Source organism: Pteronotus mesoamericanus, unplaced genomic scaffold (genome assembly GCF_021234165.1).
Source record: "Pteronotus mesoamericanus isolate MK-2021 breed Mesoamerican mustached bat unplaced genomic scaffold, CSHL_Meso_final scaffold_85, whole genome shotgun sequence".
Lineage (NCBI taxonomy): Eukaryota > Metazoa > Chordata > Mammalia > Chiroptera > Mormoopidae > Pteronotus > Pteronotus mesoamericanus.
The window spans coordinates 25908077-25934380 of NW_026555329.1; the positions used below are offsets into that span (position 1 = coordinate 25908077).

Genomic DNA, 26304 nt, shown 5'->3' on the forward strand with positions numbered 1-26304 from the left:
ACTGTAAGTATGCTGCAATGAACATAAGGGTGCTTATATTCTTTTAAATTAGTGTTTTTGGTTTCTTCAGATAAATTCTCAGAAATGGAATCACTGGATCATAAGGCAGTTTTATTTTTTATTTTTTGAGGTAACTCAATACTGCTTTCCACAGTGGCTGCACCAGTCTGCATTTCTACCAGGAGTGCAAGAGGGTATTCCCTTTCTCCACATCCTCACCTGCACTTGTTTGTTGATGTATTGATGATAGCCATTCTGACAGGTGTGAGGTGATATCTCATTGTGATTTTAATTTGCATTTCTCTGATGATTAGTGACATTGAGCATCTTTTCATATGTCTTTTGACCATCTCTATGGCCTCTTTGGAGAAGTGCCTATTCAGGTCGTTGGCCCAATTTTTAATTGGATTGTTTTTTGGTGTTGAGTACTGAAAGTTCTTTATAAATAACTTTATAGTACTAAAAGTTCTTTCTTACCCGTTATCAGATATATCAGTGAATATATTTTTCTATTCTGTGGGTTGTCTTTTTATCTTGTGGGTGGTTAGCTTTGCTGTGCAAAAGCTTTTTAGTTTGATGTAATACCATTTGTTTTTTGTTTCTCTTGTATCCCTTGCCTGAGGAGATATATCAGAAAAAATCCTGCTCTGAGCAATGTTCAAGATTTTACTGCCTATGTTTTCTTCTAGAATTTTTATGGCTTAGGGTCTAACATTTAAGTCTTTAATCCATTTTGAATTTATTGTGTGTGTGACATAAGAAGGTGGCCTGGTTTAATTTTTCTGCACATATCTTCCCAATTTCCCCAACACCATTTATTGAATAAACTATTTTTAGCTCATTGTATGTACTTGCTTCCTCTGTGAAATATTAACTGACTATAAAGATGTGGGTTTATTTCTGGGCTTTCTATTCTGTTCCATTGATCCTATGTGTCTGGGTTTTTTTTTTTTTTTTTGCCAGTACCATGCTGTTTTGATTACTATGGCCTTATAGTATAGTTTGATATTAGGTCGTATGATTCCTAAACATTGTTTTTCTTTTTTCAAGATTGCTGTTGCTATTTGTGGCCTTTTATGGTTCCATATAAATTTTTGAAATATTTGTTCTAGTTCTGTGAAATATATCATTGGTATCTAGATAGGAATTGCATTGTATCTATAGATTGCTTTGGGTAATATGGACATTATAATGATGTTAATTCTACCTGTCCACTTCTACATATTTGTATCTTCTCGAGTTTCTTTCTTCAGTGTCTTAAAATTTTCTGAGTATAGATCTTTTACATCCTTGATTAGGTTTATTCACAGGTATTTCATTCTTTTTGAAGCAATTGTGAATGAGATTTTTTTCTTAATTTCCTTTTCTATTGGTTTGTTATTGCTATATAAAAATGCAACTGATTTCTGTATATTAATTTTGTATCCTGCTACTTTGCTGAATTCATTTATCAGTTCTAGTAGTTTTTTGGTGGACTTTTTGGAGTTCTCTGTATACAGTATCATGTCATCTGCAAATAATGACAGTTTTACTATTTCCTTTCCAATTTTGATGCCTTTTATTTCTTCTTTTTGTCTGATTGCTGTGGCTAGGACTTCTAGTTATGTTGAATAAGAGAGGTGAAAACAGGCATCTATGTCTCGTTCCCAGTCTTAAGGGGAACACTTTTCATTTTTGCCCATTGAGTATGATGGTGGCAGTGGGTTTGTCAAATATGGCCTTTATTTTGTTTAGGTATGTTCCCTCTATTTCTATTTTAATGAGAGTTTTTATCATAAATGGGTGCAGGATTGTATCAAATGCTTTTTCTGCATCTTTTGATATGATCATGTGGTTTTTATCCTTCACTTTGTTTTGTGGTGTACCACATTTATTGATTTGTGAACATTGTACCAAACTTGCATACCCAGAGTTAATCCCACCTGATCATTATATGTTGCTGTATTTGGCTTGTTAATATTTTGTTAAGGATTTTAGCATCTATGTACATCAGGGATATTGGCTTATAATTTTCTTTTTTTGTAGTGTCTATCTGGTTTTGAAATTAGAATAATGCTGACCTCATAAAATGAGCTTGGGAGTCTTCCCTTGTCTTGAATTTTTTGGAATAGCTTGAGGAGGAGAAGAGTTAATTCTACTCAGAATGCCTGGTACAATTCACCTGTGAAGCCGTCAGTTCAGGGCTTTTGTTTGAAGGAAGTTTTTTGATCGCTGTTTCAGTTTCACTAGGTGTAATCTGTCTATTCAGATTCTTGATTCTTCTTGATTTATTTTTGGAAGATTGTATGTTTCTAGGAAATTGTCCATTTCATCCTGGTTTTCCAATTTGTTGGCATATAGTTGTTTATAATATTTTCTTACAATGCATTACATTTATTTGGTGTCAGTTGTTATTTCTCCTCTTTCATTTCTGATTTTAAGTATTTGGGTCCTGTTTTTGTTTTTGTTTTTGTTTTTGATGATTCTGGTAAAGTTTTCTTACTCTTTTCAGAGAACCAGCTTTTGGGTTCATTGCTCTTTTGTATTATACTAAGCCTTTTAACATTTGTTACAATATTGGTTTGGTTGTAACAAATTTCTTTAGTTTTTTCTTGTCTGGGGAGCTCTTTATTTCTTCTTCAATTTTAAAAGATAGCCTTGCTGCATAAAGTAGCCTTGGTTGTTAACTCCTTGCTTTTCATTACCTTGAATATTTCATGCCAATCCCTTCTGTCCTGACAGTCTAATGGGAGCTCCCTTGTAGGTACCTGTTTTATGCTTGCAGCCTTTAAGATTCTCTTCTTGTCTTTGAAGTTTGCCATTTCAATTATGATGTATCTTGGTGTGGGCCTCTTTGGGTCCATCTTTTTTGGGGACTCTCCGCACTTCCTGGACTTGTGTGTCTTTTCCCTTCACCAGGTTAGGGAAATTTTTGGTCATTATTTCTTCAAATAGAGGCTCAATCTCTTGCTCACTCTCTTCTGCTTCTGTTCTTTTTCATGCTGTTGAGCATCCTTATAGTCATTATTTTAAACTCTAAATCTGATCAATTGCTTGCTTCTGTTTCATTTAGCTCTTCTGAAGAATTCTCTTGTTCTTTCACTTGGGGCCTGTTTCTTTGTCTTCCCATTTTGGCTGCCTCTTTGTGTTTGTTTCTTTGTATTAGGTAGATCTAGGCAAGACTCTGATCCAGGCTAACCGTTACTGGCACTGGGCAACCTGTTTGAAGCTGTCACTGATTCACAGTTTGTGGATCCCTTTGTTGGGCCTGGGTGTGTGCAGAAAGAACAGCTGTGCACTAAGTCTGGCTTTTACTAGCACTGGGCCCAGGGGGAGGTCTGCTAAAGTCTCAAAGCTCCAAGAGATCAGCTTGTGCCTGCAGGCTTTCTATTAAGCTTAATCATTGAAAGTGACTGCAACTCTAGTTCTCAGCAGCTGGCTTAAGCTTCACAGAGTAGGGCAAGAGGGATTTCTGTGGGTGGGGCTATTGTTCTCCCCCAGGCCGATGCTGCACGAAGGGGAATGCTCTGCCTGAGAAAGCCTCTGCAGTATCAGGAATGAACACAGGGATCCTTGCAGCAGACCTTTTGGCTCTCTCCCCAGAGCCACCAACCCTAGACTCTCCTCATGTGGCTCTAGTCCAATCTGCCCTCCCTCTGCTGGAGCCCAGGGTAAGTGGCTGCAAACAATTTTTTTTTTTTGTATTGGACTTTAATAGGCTCTCTGTATTTCTAGCCTTCTCTCCCTAGAAGATAGAAACTTTGTTGCTTTTCACAGTTGAATGTTATTTGGGTTCTTTTTCTGGTTCTGGTGCTCTAGGCTGGAGAGACCAGCTTATGATTTAGGCCCCACAATTCTTAGGGGGAGTTTCTCAGCCACTGAAATATCCCTTTGGATCTTCAGCTGCCACCTGTGAGAGCCCAGACAGCCCTCCAGAGTCTTTGCATTCCCTACCAGTCACGTTGTGGTGAAGTGGTTTCTTCTGTCTGTTGTTGATTATAAGGCTTCTCTCCAGCTAGTGTTTGTTATTCAGGTTTTTTCTATAATTTTCTTGTGTCCTCCCTCTCTTGGTATAGATGTCCTCCATTTGGGAATCTCTGTCTCTAACTCCAGACACAAGTTTGCCTAACCTAAATGCCTTTTCCATTATTTACAGTGCAGTCAAAAGCCTGGTGTCCTACTGAATCAGACTGTTTTATCACTGTTCATCCCTTAACAGTAGGAGTTGATACCTGCTTGTTTCTCTTTTTAACCTCATGAACGTTTAGACAGTAGAACAATTGGCATTTCTCTCAGAAACAAGTAGATTAGTGCTTATTTTTTTTTTAGGACTAGTTTATGTACCTTCAACACATGACCTTTCTATAAACTGCTGATTATAATATTTCAAAGACTGCCAAATCACTACTCTAGCACTGATACCAATCCCTTTCTCAATTTCTCCTTTATACTTATTGAAATAGCAGATGTTGACATTTTCTTTGAGAGATGGAAGTGTCAATGCCAAACCATTGCCATTAATTAATAACCTTGCTTGATGGTATATGGGGGATGCTTCTCTTTATTATATTGTGGCCAAACCAGCCTATGGTATGCTAATTGTTTTTATGCCAAGTGCAGACCACCCCTCAACACCTTCTATATGCATCAGTATTACCCCATGCTGATGACCATTGTTAGTATGTGTGTCTCTCTCATATTCTGCTAACTCTTCAGTGAGGGAGAACACAGCCTTGTCTTTCTATCCCTAGGTACATATCGTGGTTCCTATCACTCAGTAAATGCCAACTGAGTGAATGAATAAGTGAATGAAAGCAGCACAAAGGTTAAAATTGAGAACAACAATATAGTAAATTATAAGAAACAACTCCACACCTCAAATCTTCTTCATTAAATAATTTGAGGTTTCTACTTTTCATTGGTGCCTGGAGATTAGGATTTTCCTTCTTACTGTATTAGAATGGATAAAGACCAGCTGTTTTAGTTTAAAAAAGATAATCGTGCCTCACTGATAAAACTGATATTAGTTTTCTCATTAAATAAGTTTTATGCAAAAAAAATGCATTATTTGTTTATTTCTGGGGAATCATATGGAATGTCTCTATTGACATGTAGGAGTTTACCTCTATGTGCAATTGCAACTGCAGTTTGAAAATAAGGACTTCTTTTGGAGTATTTCTAACTTTGAATGTAAACACTAATGGTCTTTTCTTAAACTTACTTAAAAATTATTAGTAATCATTAATTGAATTTTTACTAACAAAGATGACCTTTATCATTTCCAGGCTGGGAGGTGGCTGGAGATCATATCCAGAGTGGGGCTGGAGGTTCTGATAATGATTACCTGATTTTAAACTTGCATATCCCAGGATTTAAGTAAGGAAAAGCAATTGTGATTTTCTTCCGTAAGAATCCTCATGCCTGTTTCCCTATAGAAATAGAAGGAGTAGGACTGCCTTTAAAAAATATAACAATATAGTGATATCCTTAGCAAATAGCAAGTAAGACAACATAGGCAAGAATATGTATCAAATCAGTGATTGAGAAACTATAGTATTAATTATGTATTAATTAGATCAAGCTGAAAGTTTTTAATGTTTTATACAAATGTTACAACCATCATGATTCTTGAATGCTTAATGAAGATGTCTTAGTCCAGGTTATTTGCAGTAGTATCTTATGGTTTATGTATTTATGTTTTCCCTGTAAAGTAGCATGCTACAAGTTATTTTTTAAAGATTTTATTTATTTATTTTTAGAGGGAGGAAGGGAGGGAGAAAGAGAGAGAGAGAAATATCAACATGTTGTTGCCTCTTGCGTGCCCCTCACCAGGGACCTGGTCCGCAACCCAGGCATGTGCTCTGACTGGCAATCGAACCTGTGACCCTTTGTTTCACAGGCTGGTGCTCAAGTCCACTGAGCCACGCCAGCCAGGACAGTATGCTACAAGTTTTAAAATGTCATTTTTATTTTAGTCTCCAATGTTGAAATATCCCAGTAGGTATATTTTCTTGCTTTGGGATGGATGGTAGCATTGATACCAGGAGATTCAAGCATAATAGCATTGTTGTGGAGACCCCGCTTAGAACACAGAGTATGGCCATGCAGAGATTGAGTGAGGAAAGGGTTTGAGGAGAGCAGCAGATTAAGGGAAGAGGAGCATGGCTTTCAGCTTAATGAGAAAAGTGACAATTTTGTTCCAGATTGTGTTCAGAACACAGTATAATATTGTAAATTTAATCTGTCAAATAGACCACCAACCTCTATGACTGGAGCCATGGGTTCTGAACTGGGAAGAATAACCTTTGTCTTTGAGACCCTCTGTTCTGCTGACTGTGTCCTGTACTTCATGGTGGTAAGTGAAAGAGTGGCTTTCAGAGGCAGATTTAGAAATCTAAAAGTTTAGTATTCTCTTTCAAGTGTGAATTTATTTATGCAAGTTGGGATTAGAATCCTATTTTTCTTCCCATTCATAGGGCCTTCCAAGAATATTAAGAAATGTTTAAAGAAATCAGTAAGAATTGTGCAGTGATATGCACAGAGTCCTCGTGGGGAGGATTGAGTAAGGGGGCCTGGGCAACTGACAGAAGTCAGAGAATATTAATCTGGTAGAAAATTTCTTCATAAAAATATTCCATCAGCAGAATTAAAATTTTCCTCTAATAACCATTCAGCAGTTCAAGCCATCAGGAGGGAAAAAATGTGTATTAATAAGTGAGGGAAGACAGTCATGTTGTAGACACTCAGAAGAAAGAAAACAGTTCCTTGTTAAATTTAATCATAAACAAAGGACTTTACTATGTACATGTCATAATTTTACCCCTTTTTTTCCAGATGTCCTATAAATCTCAACTCTTAGCTTAAAATTTCACCAGACCTCATGTGGGTATTAGAAGGTTGTTGCCTAAGATTTTAGCATTATATTTAAGTAATGACTTTATAGACATGATTTGTTTTTGTTTTTCTAAAGATTCTTCAATAGCTAGTTAACAGTCCATTAACAATTTCCTCCATGACATACAAGATATATGGGCATTTAAATATTTGTGATTACTAAAAGCTCAAATAAAGGCAGACTATTTTGTTCTGAAAAAAAAGACTTGTAGTGTAAAAGGAGAACATGAATAATCTTCAACATATCCATCTATATTATACCACAAATACTCATTAAAGCTTCACTCCGCCCAGCTCTGTCTCCTTATTTCTTTTATGTTAGTCCTTCATTCTCAGAGTCATTGCTGAAATTTAGATTCCTATTATCTTTTAACAGTATTCTTCTACCCAGTCTTCTTATCTCCATTCTCATATTCCTGTTTCTGTCAAAATATCTTTATAAATATAAAAACAATAGTAGAGGCACCCATATCAAATCTACCCCCTTACCCTTGGTAGCTTTTTTTTTGCTATGGTAACAATTCTTGAAGTGTGGCCCCTGGACCAGGCATCACCTGAGAACTTGTCAGAGATGCAAATTTCTCAGCCCCATCCTAGTCTTAATGAGAAACTCTGGTGATGGGGCCCATCGTTCTCCATGTTTAGCAAGCCTTGACGGTAGTTCTGATAACCTGCTGAAGTTTGAGAATCAATAGCCTATAAATACACATAATTTTTAATTGATTTTAGAGAGAAAGAGAGGGAAGGTAGGGGACACAGAGAGAAAAAGAGAGAGACTGAAAGAGTTTTGTTATTCCACTTATTTATGCATTCATTGGTTGATTCTTGTATGTGTCCTGACCCAGGATGAAACTTGCAATCTTGGCCATATCAGGACAATGCTCTAACCATTGGGCATCTGGTCAGGGCCTGAAATTCTTTAGCATGACATCTAGATGGCTTTTTGCACTCTTCGCCTACCGTCTGTTACCAACCTACTGTTAGTGTTCATCCCTCTTTAGATCTCCTGAGTTTGTTAGTGGAATACCTTGTACTTTCTCATTTCCCTTGCCTTGGCACTCTAGGTTAGAATGACATTCTTCATTTTGCTTCTTTGTCTTGTGAACTGCCATTCATACTTCAAGGGCAGCTCAAATTTCACTGCTTTTGAAAGATTTCTTTTATTCTCTTATGTAAAATTAACAACTCCATTGTGCTCCTAAAAACCTTTGAGAAAACCTTATTTTAATTATGTGAAAGAAATTTATTTTTGTCTTTCTCATTTGACCAAGTACTACTGAGGTAAATGATAATTATAAATTATAAGTTAATTAAAAATTAATTAAAATTATTTTTACCAATTATTTATTTTGGTAAATCCATATTAGAGTTTTAGCTCATAGCAGAATCTGTTAGTTGTCTCTCTGTGTGATTTGGTCTTCTCACAGGATTTTTTTGAGGTATCAGTTAATTAGCATGTAAAAATGCTTTCAAAATTGCGTAATGTTTTACAAATATAAAGTGGTATTAGTTGCAGTAATGCAATAAATTCCATTTATTATTGGAATAAATATCCAGAAAAGTGGTGTTTAAGAAAGCACTATCTGTATACTATGGACACCTTTTAGGAAGTGGCATGTGCAATGATTTGGTTGTTGGGTAATGTGGGGAATTCTGTAATGTATGAAAAGCACATTCTCTTCTTTCTATCTGTAGTGTGAATGCAACATATACCTCTTTATAGCATATTTGACTGCTTTTTTAACATGTTTGACTCCTATGTTTACATCAGAGAAAGAAAGAGACATGTCTTGAGTTCATGCCGCTGTATTGTCAACATCCAAGATAATCAACAGAAGCCCATCCAAATTCTTAAGTCATGTATTAGGTGTTCTGCAGGGAAGACTAGTAAGAAAATTCAGGGTTGGTCTTGGTTTTCATTTCAAATAAATTAGATGTATATTACATTATTTGGTTGATTTATTATATTTGCTTTCTAACCATGTTAATGACAATGTATTGGTTGGAATGTTACACATTTATATGGTATTCTAAATACTGAATTTAGCTAAGGAAATAAGATAAAACATTAATTCTATTGAAATTAAACTGGAAGCAAAAGAATGTTTCAAGAACATAAAATAACATTCTGATTAATCTGCACTTGGGTGAGTCTGGAAGTTGCAAGTATAAATCAGGGAGAACTTGTAATTTCTGTGCAAGAGCTGCCTATCAGAATCTTCCAGGAAAAAAGATAAAAAAGGAAAGCATTGTCATTTTATGAAGATTACTGTGAGAAGTTTAAGGAATTATATTTCCTCTTCTAAGTGTATTTCTCCAAGCTACACAGACATACACACACACACACACACACCCCTTAAACATACTGTGATTCAGAACCTCTTCCAGGTTATATTGACAATGTGGTTGATATATTGTACTCATTAAGTTAGTGAGTGCTTGTGTAGACTTGAAGGAAAGTTTTGAGAATTCTAGGACTACATACTCTGCAGATGCATATTTATAAACCCTCCAGGTAATGCTCTAAATACAAACACAAATTTGTAATGAATACACATATATATTAATACTGAGTTTGTGCTTTTTGGTATATATTTTTTAGGATATTAATAGAAAAAGTACTAACGTGGTGGAATCATGGGGTGGAACCAAAGAAAAACAAGCTTACACCCACATCATCTTCAAGAATGCAACCTTTACTTTTACATGGGCATTCCAGAGAACTAATCAGGGTCAAGATGTAAGTTCCAAGTTTTGTTGTTTTTTTTTTAAATACAAAGAAAACGCCTCCAGGGGAGATTCATAGAAAGCGACCACTCAGATCTGAAGGAAAAGATAGCTTTTTTCCAAGATGGAATCAAGCATTTGGTTATAAAAATGGGTTGGTATAAAAATGTTTATATTTTTTGAGAGCAAGAATGTATGAAATGGAATAATACAATGACTCTTTAAATTGTTCTACACCGTGAACAGTTACAGTTACTGAAAGCTTAAGAGAAAGAACATCTCATTTTGTAGTTATTTAAAAAGCTCTCTCAGACTGAGGAGGCTGGTGACCTTCTTCCTCTTCTTCATCTGAATAATCAGACATTTGTCCAGGAGCCATTAACAAATGTTGGTTTATAATTTCATCACAGTAATGTCTCCTTTATAGTCTGGAGAATGTGTATGGATACTTGATTAGGTTAACACACTGAGTTATTTACCCTCTTTTGCTTTCCCTGCTAGAGTAGACCTTAATCCTCCCCTTAGTAAATTTCATTGTATGTTTCAATGGTAAAAGTACAATTATTTTTGTGGAGACCATATGTGATCTTCCCAAGGAGAGAACAAGGTAAACCACTTGTTCAGGAGCTGCCTTAAAACTGTGGTGGCAGACGTAGCATTTTCTCTTTTCTCTGGAGACTTTCACTGGAGAACCCATTCCCCATATTTCACTTGACTCCACTTGCTATTTATGAGTGTTCAGGTTACCATCATGCATGGCATGAACGTGCTATGGGATGCTCCCTTGCTTTCTTTTTGCCTTTGCTCCAAACAAAAAATGTTCAGTAGTCTAGGGTAATGCTGCCCTGTACTGATTGGGTGATGCCCACTGCTTGGTAAAAACAACACCTTAACTGACCCAGTATCTCAACAAGGAAAAGTATAGTAAGCCACAGATTCTTGTTCTGTTCCAAATCCTTTCAGTAGAAGTCAGAGAATGCTGGTTAGGGAAAGTACTAGAGAGAGAGAGAGAGGAAGGCCCAAAGGTGTCACGTGATTGCATCAGCAGTGCACAGTTGGTGTTAGGGTGAGTCTTAGTCTTCCGAGGCTAGTCCAAGGCTCCCGCCCTGCCACTCTCAGGGTCCTATTGTATCATTAGACCTGGGCTCACATCTGAGTAGACGATGATGAGAGAGAAAGTTGCTTTTCTATTAAACCGTACCAGTTCTTCCAGATACAAAGTCTATAAAATATGCCCAGTTAGTACCAGTTTTGAAATATCTTATGATGACTGTGACAAAACTCTTGGAACTCCGTCACTATGGAATTTCACCTCTAATGTGAAGATTTGATTTTTAAAGAAAAAAAATAACCAAAAAAAGTAATCTATTGTTAATTACAAACTGTAAGGCTGGAACACTCTGTTAATTTTGGTGATCAACATAAAACAATCTGGTTGTCCAATTAAGCCCCAAAGCAGAAGTCATTACTTTCTGCTCTCTTTTTAGAATAGACGGTTCATCAATGACATGGTGAAGATTTATTCTATCACTGCCACTAATGCAGTTGATGGGGTGGCGTCCTCATGCCGTGCCTGTGCCCTCGGTTCTGAACAGTCGGGCTCATCGTGTGTCCCCTGCCCCCCAGGCCACTACATTGAGAAAGAAACCAACCAGTGCAAGGAGTGTCCACCTGACACCTACCTGTCCATACATCAGGTCTATGGCAAGGAGGCTTGTATTCCATGTGGGCCTGGGAGTAGAAGCACTCGGGTAAGTGAGGGTATCATACTTCAGTCATCCCTGGGGAAGCACATTTCAGTAGAGCAACTCTGAAGTTCCCTGTAATGCTTCTTCAGGAGCTGCAAGGTTGTTAGTCACATTTATAAGTAACTTTTTCATTCCCTTTCCTGTTTTCTCTCCTTTTACATTTATTGAGCACTTACTAAATATGCTCCATGTAAGTGCTAGTTTTTGGGAACATAAAATATTAAGAAAAGCACTGAAATAAGAATGCTTTCCAAAAATATAAAAATTGATTTCTTGTGTGTTCTGTTAAGGCAGAGCAAATAAACAACCTCTATAGGTTGGCTGTAGGAGTATATGGAGAACAACAAATGTGTCATAACATTTTAAGGGCAAAGGTTGATGCTATATTATTATGGGTGAAGGAGAAAGCAGCTTTATTGTTGATTTAAGTGGACATAACAGGGAATTTTGACTATGTATTAAAATACCTTTCTGCAAGATACAAACCTTGGAATAACTGCTTTAAAAATTTCTGAATCTTCTAAGCTTTGCCTAAGAAAATCTAATTAGCATTTAGAAATTCTCTGTATTATTATGGTAAAATATATCATAACTAAGATGAAATTACTGAAATAGTTTTTAAACCTAAATTTTTTGAAACATTTTTCATATTAATACTTCCTTATCTGCTATATTAATTGTTTTTACATTTCTTAATCGAAGGACCACTCAGTTTGCTATAGTGACTGCTTTTTCTACCATGAGAAAGAAAATCAGAGTTTGCACTATGACTTCAGCAACCTCAGCAGTGTGGGCTCGTTAATGAATGGCCCCAGCTTTACCTCGAAAGGAACAAAATATTTCCACTTCTTCAACATTAGTTTATGTGGGCACGAGGTGAGTCCTGGCTGTCAAGGTGAGGTGGGACTATATTTCAATTCAGATTGAGTTGGTATTTTCTATATTGATGGCTCAGTAAAATCTCTGAGGAAACCCCCAAATGTCAGAAATGGAGCTTTGATTGCTTACATCCGCTGTTGTCTCCTAGCATGTTGGTTGGCAGCTTCCTCCAGCAAAGGCAACCTTGTCTGGTTCTCAGTCCCTCAAAGTGCTCACCCAGTCTCTTGAACACCAAAGCTTGGAGCTATGATGTAAATGCTTCAGGTTCTTTAATTTTTATAAAGGTGGCTCAGGCTTGTTATCCCTCCTATATTTGAGAAAGGTTTACTGTTGTTTATAATATTGTCAATAATGTGTTATAAAAAGAAAAAGACATCCAAGAGGAAGTTTGTCCAAAAATAAAAAGGAGTTAAGCAGGGGACAAATGTCAGTTGATCAGGTAGCTTCTGCAAATAAATAATGGGATTTTATTTTCTGTGAGAAGAGACAGAACTTTAATTGACATTGGTAATGGGGAGAGTTACAGAACTATATGTTCAATATTTTTAAGGGCAGACAAGGTTGGGTTTGGGACATATATGCCTATATAAGGCCATTCCTCCATGTCTCTTTATTAACTCCCGTATCTCTAATGGTCTTTATTATGTGGTGTTGTGGCAAACTTTGTACAAAGGAGATAATAAGGAATATGGTGATCACAGAAGTTTTCAAACAAAAAAAATTCTACAAATTTTTCATGGTATGACATTTGTCCTGCCCTAATTTTACATACTCAATTCATTAGTCAATTACTCACTAAGTAAATATATACTAAGTACCTATTATGTTTAATACTGTGTGAAACAGTGAATGAGATTAATTCCATTATATATCATACTTTTTCCTAGTCTTATTCCTGTATTACCATTGTTTTTTCTTCCATATTCTCTCTTCTCCTCTGTCATCTTTTTTTTCTTTATATTCTTACTCCTTTTTGTTTAGTGTTGTTTTCCTCTTTCCTGCCTCAGTAGTTTCTCTCTTTTCCATTTTTCTCTTCCTTTGACTTCAACAGTTTAATTTAAGCTTAGTAAAAATATGTTTCACCTGTATAGTGCTGAGACTTGGTGGAGGGAGAAAATTTCGTAGGTCATGATTGCCAGCTGCATTAGCAAAGCGAAATCCTTATTCTTTTCTTTATGCCCGCCTGTGCACACTCTATATCTAAGACCAATAAAATAGTGTTCCTATTTTCCTTTGTACATTTATTCTCAGAAATTATAGAGCAAGCTAAAGTCCTTTGCATTGGAACAATAGTATATCAAAACATACTATATCTAAAGAGTCCTCCAGTTTTTATAAATTATATCTTCCAACTACCCTCCAAATGATTAAAAAAAGTAATGTTTTGTATTCTCTTCAACTTACTGTGTAGTTGAGCAGATACATGTAATTAAACCTAAGAGTATGTGAATAAAGACACTTGCAGTGACCAGCTGTTTAAAATTTAGATGTTGTCCTAGGAATTGCAGCAATATGGCTCTTATGCTTTCTTCTTTAGCCTTTGCATTGCCTTTTTGGTACACATCAGCCTGTGAAGGAGGAGGAAGGGCAAGTCTTTTTTCTTGGCATTAAAACCATCATCAACATTCTGGTCTCTTTGTATGCACTGTTATCCTATAAATTGAGGAGTTCGTAGATGACTTTTACTCCTTAAGTTAGATGGCTTTCACCCAGCACAAATGTTGCTTGTAGCTGGAAGAGGAATGCAGCCTTGAATTAGTATATTCATGATAACTTTAGTGACTCTCAACCCTGGTGGAACATTGGCATCGCCTCAAGAGCTTTCAAAAATTACTGGTGACTGGGCCCCACACCAGATCTAATAAATCAGAACTGCAGTGAGGAGAGAATTGCTGCTCTTCTAGAGTCACCTGCTAGCTGGGATCCAGTTTAGAGAGTGACCTTCAAAAATCCTCCTTATGACTTTGTTTTTCTAGGGGGAGAAGATGGCTCTCTGTACCAACAATATAACAGACTTTACAGTAAAGGAAATGGTGGCAGGGTCAGATGATTACACAAATCTGGTAGGAGCATTTGTATGCCAGTCGACTATCATTCCTTCAGAAAGTAAGGGCTTCCGGGCAGCCTTGTCATCACAATCCATCATTCTGGCAGACACATTTTTAGGTAAGTTTCATTTTGTTCATATCTGCATGCATGAATTTTTAAAAAAATCTATGGTACTGATAACTTGTCATTGCATTGGTGTGTATCATTGATGATTAAAGACTGCAGGTAATTCTAAATCATTACTTTGTAACATGGTTAAAAAAGCCCCTACAAAGGAGGTGTTAGTTAACCTCAGTGAATACAAGAAGCTTCTGAATTTATGTATTAACTCATGTGATATGTGTTTTGTTTTCTGAGAGTCTGCCTTATATCAGATTCTCTAGGAGTTTAAGAGACAGTATAATTTATGATACCAAAACTATAAACAAAAGAACAGTAAACAGACACAACATAAACCTAAGTCATAATATCTGCCATCAGTGTTCATCATTTTTTTTTTATACTAGAGGTAAGCTGGTGACAAGTAGCAAAGGTGAATGTGCTGAGATTTATTCCCAATAACATAAGAAAGTTTTAAGAAGGATTCAGGACCCTGATTAGTAATTCCTAGGGATCAAGTTCATTAGACCTCTGGGGTAGGGATTAGGAACCTAATAAAGCATATAACAATCCAACAATTTAACAAGCTTCTTAGATGATTCTATTATGGATCCAGATTTGGGAACCGTTGCTATAGATTCCAGAGGAATTTGGCTTTACTTTTCAGCACCAAGGTCAGTTGCCAAGCTTGCAATCAGCATCTAAACTGTGTCCAAAGCAACTGCTTCTGTTATTGCTTGCATTTTAGCTCTGTCATCATTTTGCCTAGGGGAAAATGCCTTCCTTTTAGATTAAGCAAATTTGGGGATTATTTTTTGAAATTATTAGGGTACAAGAACTTTTTTTCAAATAATGCCTGTAATAAATGCGAATGAAAAGCAATATTAACAAAGTAGGCCAACTCATTCAACAAAACTCGCCAGAGGCTGAGTGCTATCACAGTGGATTGTTCAAATGCTAGAACTGGAAGAGACTTTAGAGATCCCCTAAATATTGCATGCATTTTAAAGATTCAGCACAGGTGGCTCTTGAAGTGGAATGCAGAGTTGGATTAATTGCCCCTCTGGGAGTGCACCTGTGCGGTCGCCGGTTCCTCCACCTCTGCTTTCCCCTCCCCTTAGTTTCCCCATGGGGACTCTGGGTCAGGTGGAACCATTTTCTGCAGCATCAGCTCCAGTGGGCTTTATAAGGCACCTCTGTCTAGGAGTCCTTTACTGGTTACATTAAGTGAAATAAAGACAAATCTACAGGGAAACAACAGTGGAGAGGATGAAGCTGGGAATAAAATCAGTGAGTTGGGACATAAGAAAGAAAAAAGCATTCAATCAGAACAGCAAAAAGAAAAAGAAAAAAGAATTTTAAAAAATGAGGATAGATTAAGGAGCCTCTGGGACATCTCCAAACATACCAACATCTGAATCATAGGAGTGCCAGGAAGATGAGAGGAAGAGCAAGAAATTGAGAACTTGTTTGAAAAAATAATGAAAGAAAACTCTAATTTGGTGAAGGAAATAGACATACAAATCCAGGAAGCACAGAGAATCCCAAACAAGTTGGACCCAAAGAGGACCACACCAACCACATCATAATTAAAACGGTAAAAAGAAGCAAGAGAAAAGCAGATAGTTTCCTACAAAGGAGTTCCCATAAGTCTGTCAGCTCATTTCTCAAAAGAAACTTTGCAGGCAAGAAAGGATTGGGAAGAAGTATTAAAAGTTATGAAAAGGACCTACAACCTAGGTTACTCTATCCAGCAAAGCTTTAATTTAGAATGGAAGGGCAGGTAAAATGCTTCCCAGACAAGGTAAAACTAAAGTTCATTATCACCAAGCTATAATTATATGGAATGTTAAAGAGAATTATATTAGAAAGACAAGATCAAAATTATGAACATTAAAATGGCAATAAATTTACAACTATTGACAACTGAATTTAAAAAACAAACTAAGCTAACAAGCAGAACAGGAACAGAATCATAGATATGGAGATCATTCAGAGGGTTATCGGCTAGAAGGGGAAGAGGGAGAATAGAGGAAGAGGTGCAGGGGTTAAGAAGTCCAAGTTGGTAGTTACAGAATAGACAGGGAGAGATTAAAAACAGCATAGGAAATGGAGTAGCCAAAGAACTTATATGCATGGCATATGCACATGAACTGAGGGGGGGTGCTGAAAGGAATGGGGGTACTGGGTGGAAGGGGGTAAACGGGGAAAAATGGGGACAACTCTAATACCATAGTCAATAAAATATATTTTAGAAAAGATTCAGGACATAAGATCCAGGGAAGTAAAGTGACTTGAGCAAAATTACAAAGCTAGGGAGTAGAATCTTTTATATTTTGTACAGACTTTGGAAAGTTTCCTTTCTCTCTTTTGTGGAAAGTTTCTTATTCTTACCATGAATGCATTAATTTAATACAATATTTCTTGTAAAATGACTGTGTGACAGTAAAGCTATTTTTTATTCAGATATAGAGACTAAATAAACTTAATTTTCCCATATAGCTCAGTAGTATCTTTTTTATTGTCATCTAGGAGTGACAATTGAAACCGCATTGCAAAATATTAATATAAAAGAAGATATGTTCCCAGTTTCACCAAGCCAAATACCAGATGTGCATTTCTTTTATAAGTAAGTAGAGATGCTGTTTCCCTTGACAGTTTTTTTTAAATCAAAAAATGTCATCAGGGTTCTAGCATAGAAGTTTATAATTAATAAGCAGTAATTGATTCTTAAAAAGCCTAAGTAAAAAGTAGGAAACATGAAATAGTTTGAAAGCCTTATATAATTTCTCTCATGTATATAATGTTTTAAATTAGGCAGTAGACTCTATTGTGTAGACAGTAATTATTTGTAATTTATACATCAAAACATCAGCCCGAATGGATATGACATTTTTTCCTTTAAAATTTCTTTTGATTATAGTTACAAAATCTTTCCTAAACACCTTGTTGGTAGCTTATCACTTTACCTTGGAAAATAGTTAACTTTTCACAGTCAGTGAAAGTAAATGACATCAATTTATATGACAGCTAGTCGGGGGGAGGAGGTTAGGGGGTGGATCGATTGAACCAAAAGGAAAAAGGACTCATAGACATGGACAACAGAGTGATGATTGCTGGGGGGAAGGTGTATAACGGGACTAAATAGTAATGGAAAAATATAATAAAGATTAAATTAAAAATACAATAAAATCAAGTATCACAAGAAAACCAAAAAATAAAATTCTAAATTCATCAACTTTGATATATTTTTCTCTTTCATTTGTTTATATAGCATAGGAGTTATATGCAGGCTATTTTTGTCCTTGTAATCTGTGTCATACGTATTTTGTAAAATGATATTTGCTTTATAATAGGTCTTCTACGACTACAACATCTTGTGTTAATGGCCGGTCAACCGCTGTGAAAATGAGATGTAATCCTACTAAACCAGGAGCTGGTGTGATTTCAGTCCCCAGGTACTCTTATTTCTAAATAATTATTTATATTTATATTTATTACGAAGAAGCAAAACTCTAGAATCTCAGTATGCCTTGACTTTCCCTAAAATCTAAATATTTTAGGGAAATATTTAGGGAAAGCACCAGAATATTTTTAAATCACAGGGTAATTCTGATAAAATATAATACAATATCTATGGATGTAAAGCAGCAAGAGAACAGAAGAGGTTATGGATTTTTGTTGTGTGGTGTGCTGAGTGCCTATTAAGAGGTCCTTGTGCCATCTCAGTACTTCCTGGTCTCCTCAATGACATATTCTCATCCTGTTTGCCTGAGTGTCTGAATCTCTTAAAAAATTGTTTAAGTAACATATATTATCCTGTTCGTATCCTTGTATTTATTCTTGCTGTTTTGCCTTAATTTCTTTGAGAGCTGGATTAGGAATTGTATACTGGGTTATAATTCTTTATCATCAATGAATTATTTGGATGATCTAGATTTAGTATTCTGACCTGTAAGTTATAGTTTCTTTCTCTGTAAGGCAATGGGGCCAGGGTAGATAATTTGTATGATCTATTTCTAATTCTTGAGTTTTCTGATAAGTGTTGGTGGTATCACCAAGGTAGAGTCTGACCCATAGAATACATAATACAGTTCATTTAACTGATTGAGGCGGCCGCTGTCCGCATTCTACATCTGTTTAATACAGCCCACTTTGTGTGGGAATGCTAAAAGAAAGTAAACAATTTCATGGACTCAGAAGAACTGTCAGCTTAAATAAAGATGGCTTACATGGCATGAATGGCACTTAAATGTCTCCTGATTTTTATTTTTCACAATTATTAATTGTTCAGTAAGTAGATTATTTATTTTGCAGATTTTTGGATCTTAAGGGGATTTAAAAAAATTTTTGTTTCCATTTTAAAATCATTTGTATTTTTTAAGGTGACATACATTATTATATCAGTTTTAGGTGTACACTCCAGCGATTGGATATTACATAACCAGGTGATTGTCCTGATAAATCTCATACCCATCTCACAACATACATAGTTATTAGAATGTGATTGACTATATTCCCTACTCTGTGCTTTGCATCCCTATGGCCATTCTGAAACAACCAATTTGTACTTCTTAATCCCTTCACCTTTTTCACCCATCCTCCCAGCTCCCCTCCCCTCTGGCAACCATCAAAATGTTCTCTGTATCTATGATCTGTTCTGCTTGTTTATTTTGCTTTTATTAAAGAACTAATTGTTGATATCTACATATATTTATTGCCATTTTGTTATTTATATTTTTATCTCTTTTTATTCTTCTTAAAGAAGACCCTTTACCATTTCTTATAAGAATAGTTCAGTGGTAATGAACTCCTTTAGCTTTTTCTTGTTTGGGAAGTTCTTTATTTCCCCTTTGATTCTAAATGATAGCTTTGCTGTGCAGAGTAATTTTGGTTGTAGGTCCTTATTTTTCATCACTTTGAATATATCTTGCTAATCTCTTCTCGACTGCAGAGTTTCTGTTGAGAAATTAGCATAGGGAACTAACTGGTTTTCTCTTGCTGTTTTTAATTCTCTCTTTGACTTTAACCTTTTGCATTTTAATTACGTGTCTTGGTGTGGGCCTCTTTGGGATGATCTTTTTGGGATTCCCTGGACTTGCATGTCTGTTTTCTTCACCAAGTTAGAGAGAAGTTTTATGTCATTATTTTTTCAAGTCGGTTTTTAATTTCTTGCTTTCTATCATCTCCTTTTGGCATCCCCATAGTGCAAATGTTGGTGTACTTGAAGTTGTCCAAGGGGCTCTTTAAAGTACTATCCTCATTTTTTAATTCTTTTTTCTTTATGCTATTCTAATTGGGTGTTTTTTGCTTCCTTATATTTTAAATCACTGATTTGATTCTTGGCTTCATGTGTTGATTCCCTGTAAATTCTTCTTACTTGAGTTAGTGTATCCTTCATTTCTGACTGGTCTTTTTTGTTGTTGTTAAAGTTCTCACTAAGTTCCTTATAACCAGTGTTTTGAACCCTGCATCTAGTAGATTCCTTGCCTCCATTTTGCTTAGTTCTTTTTTTTTTTTAATCCTCACCCAAGGATATTTATTGAGAAGAGAGAGAGAGACAGACATCAATGTGAGAGAGAAACACTGATTGGCTGCCTCTTGCACACACCCTCACTGGGGATAGAAACCAAAACCTAGGTATGTGCCCTGACCAGGAACTGACCCCATGACCTTTTGGTGTATGGGATGATGCTTCAACCAATTGAGCCACCTGGCCAGAGAATTTTACTTCATTCTTTTTCTGGAGTTTTGTTCTGTTCTTTCGCTGGGGCCATGTTTCTTTGTCTCCTCATTTTGGCAGCTTCCCTGTGTTTGTTTCTATGTATTAGGTGGAGCTGTTATGTCTCCCAGGCTTCGTAGAGTGGCCTAATTTAGTAGGTGCTCTGTAGGATCCAGTGGCACAGCCTCCCCAATCACCCAAGCTTGGTATTTGAGGTGTGCCTCCTATTGTAGTTGAGCCTTGATTGCTGTTGGCACATCAATGGGAGGTATTTACCCCCAGGCTTATCAGCTTCAAGTACTGGCTGCAACCACCAACCTCTGACCACTGTGGAGTTTTGGCTGTGCAGGGGCTAATTCTGCAGAGCAGGACTTCCTTCTGCAGGGCTCTGGTGCCCACTCAGCCCACCCCTTGAGTGTGTCGCTTGTGGAGGTGGTTGGGCAGTGATACTTCAAAGTGGTCTGAAGCTGAACACTGGATGCACTGGCTCTGGGGCCTCCCAGGAGGTGCAGGCCAAGGTCAGCTGCCATCTGTGTTCAGCCTGGGGCCACCTGGCATGAGCTACAAAGCAATCTGCAGATAGCTGCTATTTGTGCTGGCCTTGGAGGTGCCCAGGTGAGGCCAAGTTATGAACTGAAACTAACTGATGCTAGTGCCGGGGCTGGGACCACTTAGTGAGAGGTACAAGGCATACTGAGGTCAGCTGCTCCTTGTTTGAGATATTTTTTTGGAAAATCTGAAGCATGAGCCAAGACAGGCCATCCTTACAGAAAAGCCACTGGAAACAGCTTGGATGGATCTGAAAGTTGGGTAGGGTGGGGCCTCAGGGAATCACTAGATATGGTGCCGATCTGCTGGCTCTGTGAGGCCTCTGCTAACACTTCTTTGGGAGAAAGCTGCCCTCCCAGCTCTCCTACCAGAGCCAGACAGTTTGGTTCCTTCCCATATGTCTCTGATGCCTTTCAAGCTGCCCAGTCACTGGAGCTCAGAGGAAGTGAGTGTCTGGGTAAATCTATGTGTGGGCCCTTTAAGAGGAACTGCCTGGGACTCCTGAAGCCCTCTGTCTCTCTCAGCCTCAATCCCTGCTGGTTTTTACAGCCAGAAGTTATGGGGGCTTCTCTTCCTGGCATTGGAGCCTTGGGATGGGAGCCTGGTGTGGGGCTGGGACCCCTCACTCCTTAGGGGCTCTCTACAGCGGAGACACCCCTCCTAGTTTTTATCTGCCCCTCATGGGCATGGGACCATCTCATTCCCATCTCCACCCCTCCAACCAATCTTGATGTGGCTAATTACCTAGTTGTAGGACTTCCATTTAGCCAGATTTCAGGTGGCTCTGAATGATGGTTGTTGTGCAGTTCAGTGGTTGTGGAAGGAGGCAAGTACTGCATTTTCCTGTGTCTCCATCTTGCCTGGAAGTCCCAGATTTTTCTTCATCAAGCTAGCAAAGTTTATATTTTTTAAAAGAAAATGATTGACTTAATTTTGCTTTTGATAGGTTCACAGTAACCCTTGAGAGATCTTAAGTTATCCTGCTTTTGTTACATCAGGATTGTGGGGAAGGAACAAACTTTCCTCTGCCCTCGAGATTCTTTTGGCTGGTCTAATCATTAAATAGACAGGCAGATTAGTAAGAGAAAATAACCCAATGTAATACGCACATATGTATTGGAACACCACATACATAAGAGAGTCAGAGACCCACATGCAGAAGAGGTTCAGAGACAGAAAGGGGGGGCTGAGGTGTATAAGCCATCCTGAGCTAGGGATGAGGTAATGCACCTTGGGGGCTTCAAAGGGTCATTGCAGGGTGATACGGAGAACAGACCTTCAGAGCTTTGCCCTGCTCTATAGGTGGTAGTTAAAGGGAGGGGCCAAAGGTTTTTGAGTCTGAAGCTAAAATTGCCTTTAGCTCAAAGTAACCTACATACCACTGAGGCACATCTTGGGGTGGTTCGTTCTGAACCCCCACAGTATCATGTAGAGGAAGATCCCCAGGCCAGCATCTGTGCTAACGTCGAGGCAGCAAGCCACACTTTTTTAATGAGAAGGTGTGTTCAGAGTTTTCCTTCTTTGTTCTCTGATGTCCCACCACGCGGCTCTGAGTTCAGATGCTCGTTCTTGTGAATGCTTCTGGGGTCCTTTTTTGGACCTGGCCACTAACCTGAGTCTGGGTCTAGCCTCTAGGGGCCCACATGGGTGACTTCTGAAGCCTCCCCCAGATCTTTGACTCAAGCAGATAATGTTGCTAAAAGACTTGGCCTATCCTTTAGAAAATATTTATCTCTATCCCAAGGTGCGTTTTGATTTTTTTAAGTAATAAAAAAAGTAGTCTCATGATGTCAAAAGATGGCATCTGGAAACTGATTTTTTTGTTCTGAGAAGAGGAAAATTTGACTTTTAGCAGGTTTTTTTACTTAGGGATCTTATCTTCTCAAGGGTTCCTCAAGATCTGCTGCAGAATACCTTCGTGGGGGGGTCTACTTTAAAATCATTTTCTAGACTTTCCCTAAAATCTAAATATTTTAGGGAAATATTTAGGGAAAGCACCAGAATATTTTTAAATCACAGGGTAATTCTGATACATAGTAAATTTTGAGAAGCACTAGTCCTAACCCATGTTTTAGAGATTTGGCTCTTCCCCCCACCCCGCCACCCCGAGGCAGATTCTCAAACTTTGGTCTACATTTTAGTTTTCTAAAAGCTATTTTAAAATGTCATGCTTTAAAGGGTGGATTTCTTCACTGATACCTTGATAAAACTTTATTTTATCATTGTGATACACACCAAAGTTTGAGGACCACCACCCCAGGGAACTGCTAGAACCCCATGGTCTGTATGTATTGATCTTTTATTTTTTTCTTGATTCAATTTCCCATCAGGGCACAAGGGGGAGCTCTGGGATCAGAACAGGAGCAACAGCAGCTTGTTCTGCAATAATTAGAATTATCTTTAGCTGCAAGGCTGAATAAAAATTTGTGATTTCCTCCTAATGGCAAAGAAATGTTAACTAAGCCAGATACTTAGGCTACTTTTGAATAGGACTTAACCTGCATTATTTGGGGAGCCATGGTGGGGGGAGCTTTAAATTCTCCAGGAGAGAGAGGAAGGTGCTAACCAAGCAATTGCCTTGAGAAGCCTCTCATGTTGATCAAGAAGCCTCAACAGGGAGACTGGCAGATCACGAGGGATTCTATCCTCAGGTAGCATCTGGCCAAGAATCTTGGCAAACCAGGCAAAGGCCACTTTGGCAGTAGTAGTATCAATTGGGGCTCTGTTTCTTGGTGACCTGGAAAAAATGGCGTAAGACACCCAGCCCTGGAAAAATGAGGCTGTCTTAACAGACAGTGATTGAGGCAGGAGAAAAGAGGGAATATGTGTTCTCTGTGTATTTCATGTGGAATTTAGAGAGAGCAGCAAATTAGTAGGGCTGCAATTGGAAAGATCAGCCTGTGTGTCTGGTCTGGCAAATGCAGTTGGTTTCTAATTCCACAAAGTGCCTGCAGGGTGTGAGACATTTAGATAAAAACTTAACAGCATGATTCTGTGGTAGATGAAATCTGAGAGCCGGAGTGGACTTGTGAGATTATCTAGTGCAGTTTGTACCTTGGCCAAAGAATACATTGCTAACACAATAGACTTCTAATATCCCTAAATAAATGCCTCTCCAGCCTCTGCCTAAAAGGTCTTCCGGACCTCTAATCATGATCCTACATAGTTAGAGGAATTGAAGGTTCTCCTTTCATTAGGAATAATTAGACCTAAGCATTGTGTCTAAAGTGCTCTTTCAAAAGCGAGAAATGTCTCTTAGTGAAAAGGTTATAAAAAAGCCTTATTAGAAACCAGACAGAGGGAACCAGTTTTACTTTGATAATAGAGATGTCATAGCACATTAGAGATCCTTAAGTCAAATCCGTTTACTAGACACAGTAGGAAGCACAGAAGACACCCACACTGTCTAGCTATCTAGTGGCACAGACAAGATGGAGCAATTTTTCTGACTGTGTCTGTTGCTCTTTTCATGCTATCATGTTTTGATCTTTTTATTTATTTTTTCCTCTAATTCCTTATAGGCAGAGATTTGCAAAGGAGCACACTAAGCAGACGCAAATATCACATTTATCTGGGATAACTCAGCTGATCTGCGTATTATTGGTGCCTTCGTTTCATGAGTCATCTTTCCCCAGATACAGTCTTCTTTATTAATGTTTTGAGTTGGAGGAAAAATGAACATTCCCAATCTCTCAAAACTTACAAACATATTTAGTTGCTTGGGTAGTTTATAAATTAATCCAAAATTATTTTGCCAAAATCTCCTTCAAATTCCAAATTCGTCTTCATTATAAGTGTAGCCTCTGAGAATATTGTCTATCTGGAAAGGGGTGTTTCAGTTCTGCCCTGATGGTGTTCAGTGGTTCAGTGTGCCCTGGTTTATAGCACAGGCTCTGACTGATAGTCTGTTAGAGTTATTGGCTGCTAGTATAGCGTTTTCTTTGGTCTTTGGAGAAGAACTGTTAAAGCCCAAAGTCTATCGATTTTAAGTTGGTAAGAGAAAGAGAATAATTATTGTTTAAATGAGTTCCTTGTTTTCTTTTTTTTTTAAATCCTCACCCAAGGACGTGCGTATGGATTTGAGAGAGAGAGGGGAAGGAAGGAAGGGAGAAAGGCAGAGGGAGAGAAACATCAGTGTCCTGACTGGGCACCAAATCTGCAACCTACGTGTGTGCCCTGACCCGGAATCGAACACATGACCTTTTGATTTATGGGATGTCACACCAACCAACTGAGCCATAACTGGCAGGGTCGCTCCTTGTTTTCTTTTTCCTCTGCACTATTTATGGACAAGTAATAGATATCCAAATCTGTATAAATTAAGTAAAAAAGGCAATAGAATTGAAAAGATTAAGACCAAATATTGTCTTATAACATTAAAAAGTAAGGAGACATATAAAAGCATTATGTGCATAAAGGAAAGCAACTAACTTGTTGTGATCAAGAAATGGAAAAACTCTAATACAGAATTAAAATTAGGTAATTTTAATAAAGTTAAAATTATATAATTCAGACACTAATAGAGTTAAAATTATATAATCCAGACAGTAATGAGTAATCTTAAGACATGATATAAAAATATCACAGAACAGTCTTAAAATTTTAGGATCAATTTTGAAATAAACTTGCTAAAGTTTTGACAGGTACTTATTTCACCGTAGAAGATACAGAGTCGAATAGATAAAAAGAACTAGGGAATGTCCATTAATGTAGTTGGTCTGGGTCTTGATCAGGTGCTGACTTTTGGTTATTAACTCCAGGTAGTCTTTTGAAAAGGTGGTTTTTGTAGGAGACTGGTAGAATTTTAGATTTCTGGATCTAAGAGCTGTGGGTCAAATATCTTATGTTCAAGCCCAGTCAAAAGTGATTTAAGCTCTTCAGTCTTTGGGCAAACAAAATTGGAGCAAGACACAACTGTGTTGGATGGGCCCCGCACAAGAAGGGTTTTTGCCAATGACAGGGCATCCTCAGCCGAGAAAGGCTGACCTTGCTGAGGTGCCAAAGCTGAGAGAGTCACTAGTGGCAGGTCAGAGAACATCACCCATCCCTGAGGATGTCAGTCTTCAGACCCTAAGACGGGGAACCTCAAGAAACCTACCAAAACCCCACATGAAAGAAGTTCAGCAACATTCGTGCCCTCACACAGGAGAAGTGTTCTAGGCACACAAGATCGTGGCCTTTCCCTCAGTCTCCTGAGACTAACTCCAGAAGGATCAGAAACGTACTGACAACGTCGATGAATTTGTTTTAACTTTGGATCTTGAATGAAGCTTAGGCAAAACAGTTTTACAATGCTTTACCAACTCTCCCAATAATTTAATTTTTACTTTTTTTAATAGTTTATTTTTATTGTATTTTTTCTGTTATCATTTATCCCCCTTATATTCTCTTCCACCCCCCACCCCCCCCCCTGCAATCGCCATACTGTTGTCCAAGTCCATGACTCCTTTCTTCCTTCCTTCCTTCTTCCTTCTTCCTTCCTTCCTTCCTTCCTTCCTTCCTTCCTTCCTTCCTTCCTTCCTTCCTTCCTTTCTTTCTTTTTCTTTCTTTCCTTTCTTTTCTCTCTTTTTCTTTCCTTCTTTCTTTTCTCTTTCTTTCTCTCTCTTTCTTTCTTTTTCTCTCTCTCTTTTCTTCTTTTGCTTGATCTCTTTACCTCCA

General features: G+C 37.7%; 1 protein-coding gene across 2 annotated transcripts in view; it reads left to right on the forward strand.

The window, feature by feature from the left end:
• The window catches only part of ELAPOR2 (endosome-lysosome associated apoptosis and autophagy regulator family member 2), a 182602-nt gene that overhangs the window by 131570 nt on the left and 24728 nt on the right, over positions 1–26304 (forward strand). For both annotated transcript variants that reach the window (XM_054564617.1, XM_054564616.1), the window contains exons 11-18: positions 5265–5355; positions 6232–6334; positions 9476–9613; positions 11088–11351; positions 12051–12224; positions 14204–14393; positions 16908–17004; positions 17732–17833. In XM_054564617.1, coding sequence (XP_054420592.1) covers positions 5265–5355; positions 6232–6334; positions 9476–9613; positions 11088–11351; positions 12051–12224; positions 14204–14393; positions 16908–17004; positions 17732–17833 — 1159 coding nt within the window. The remainder of the gene's footprint in view (positions 1–5264; positions 5356–6231; positions 6335–9475; positions 9614–11087; positions 11352–12050; positions 12225–14203; positions 14394–16907; positions 17005–17731; positions 17834–26304) is intronic.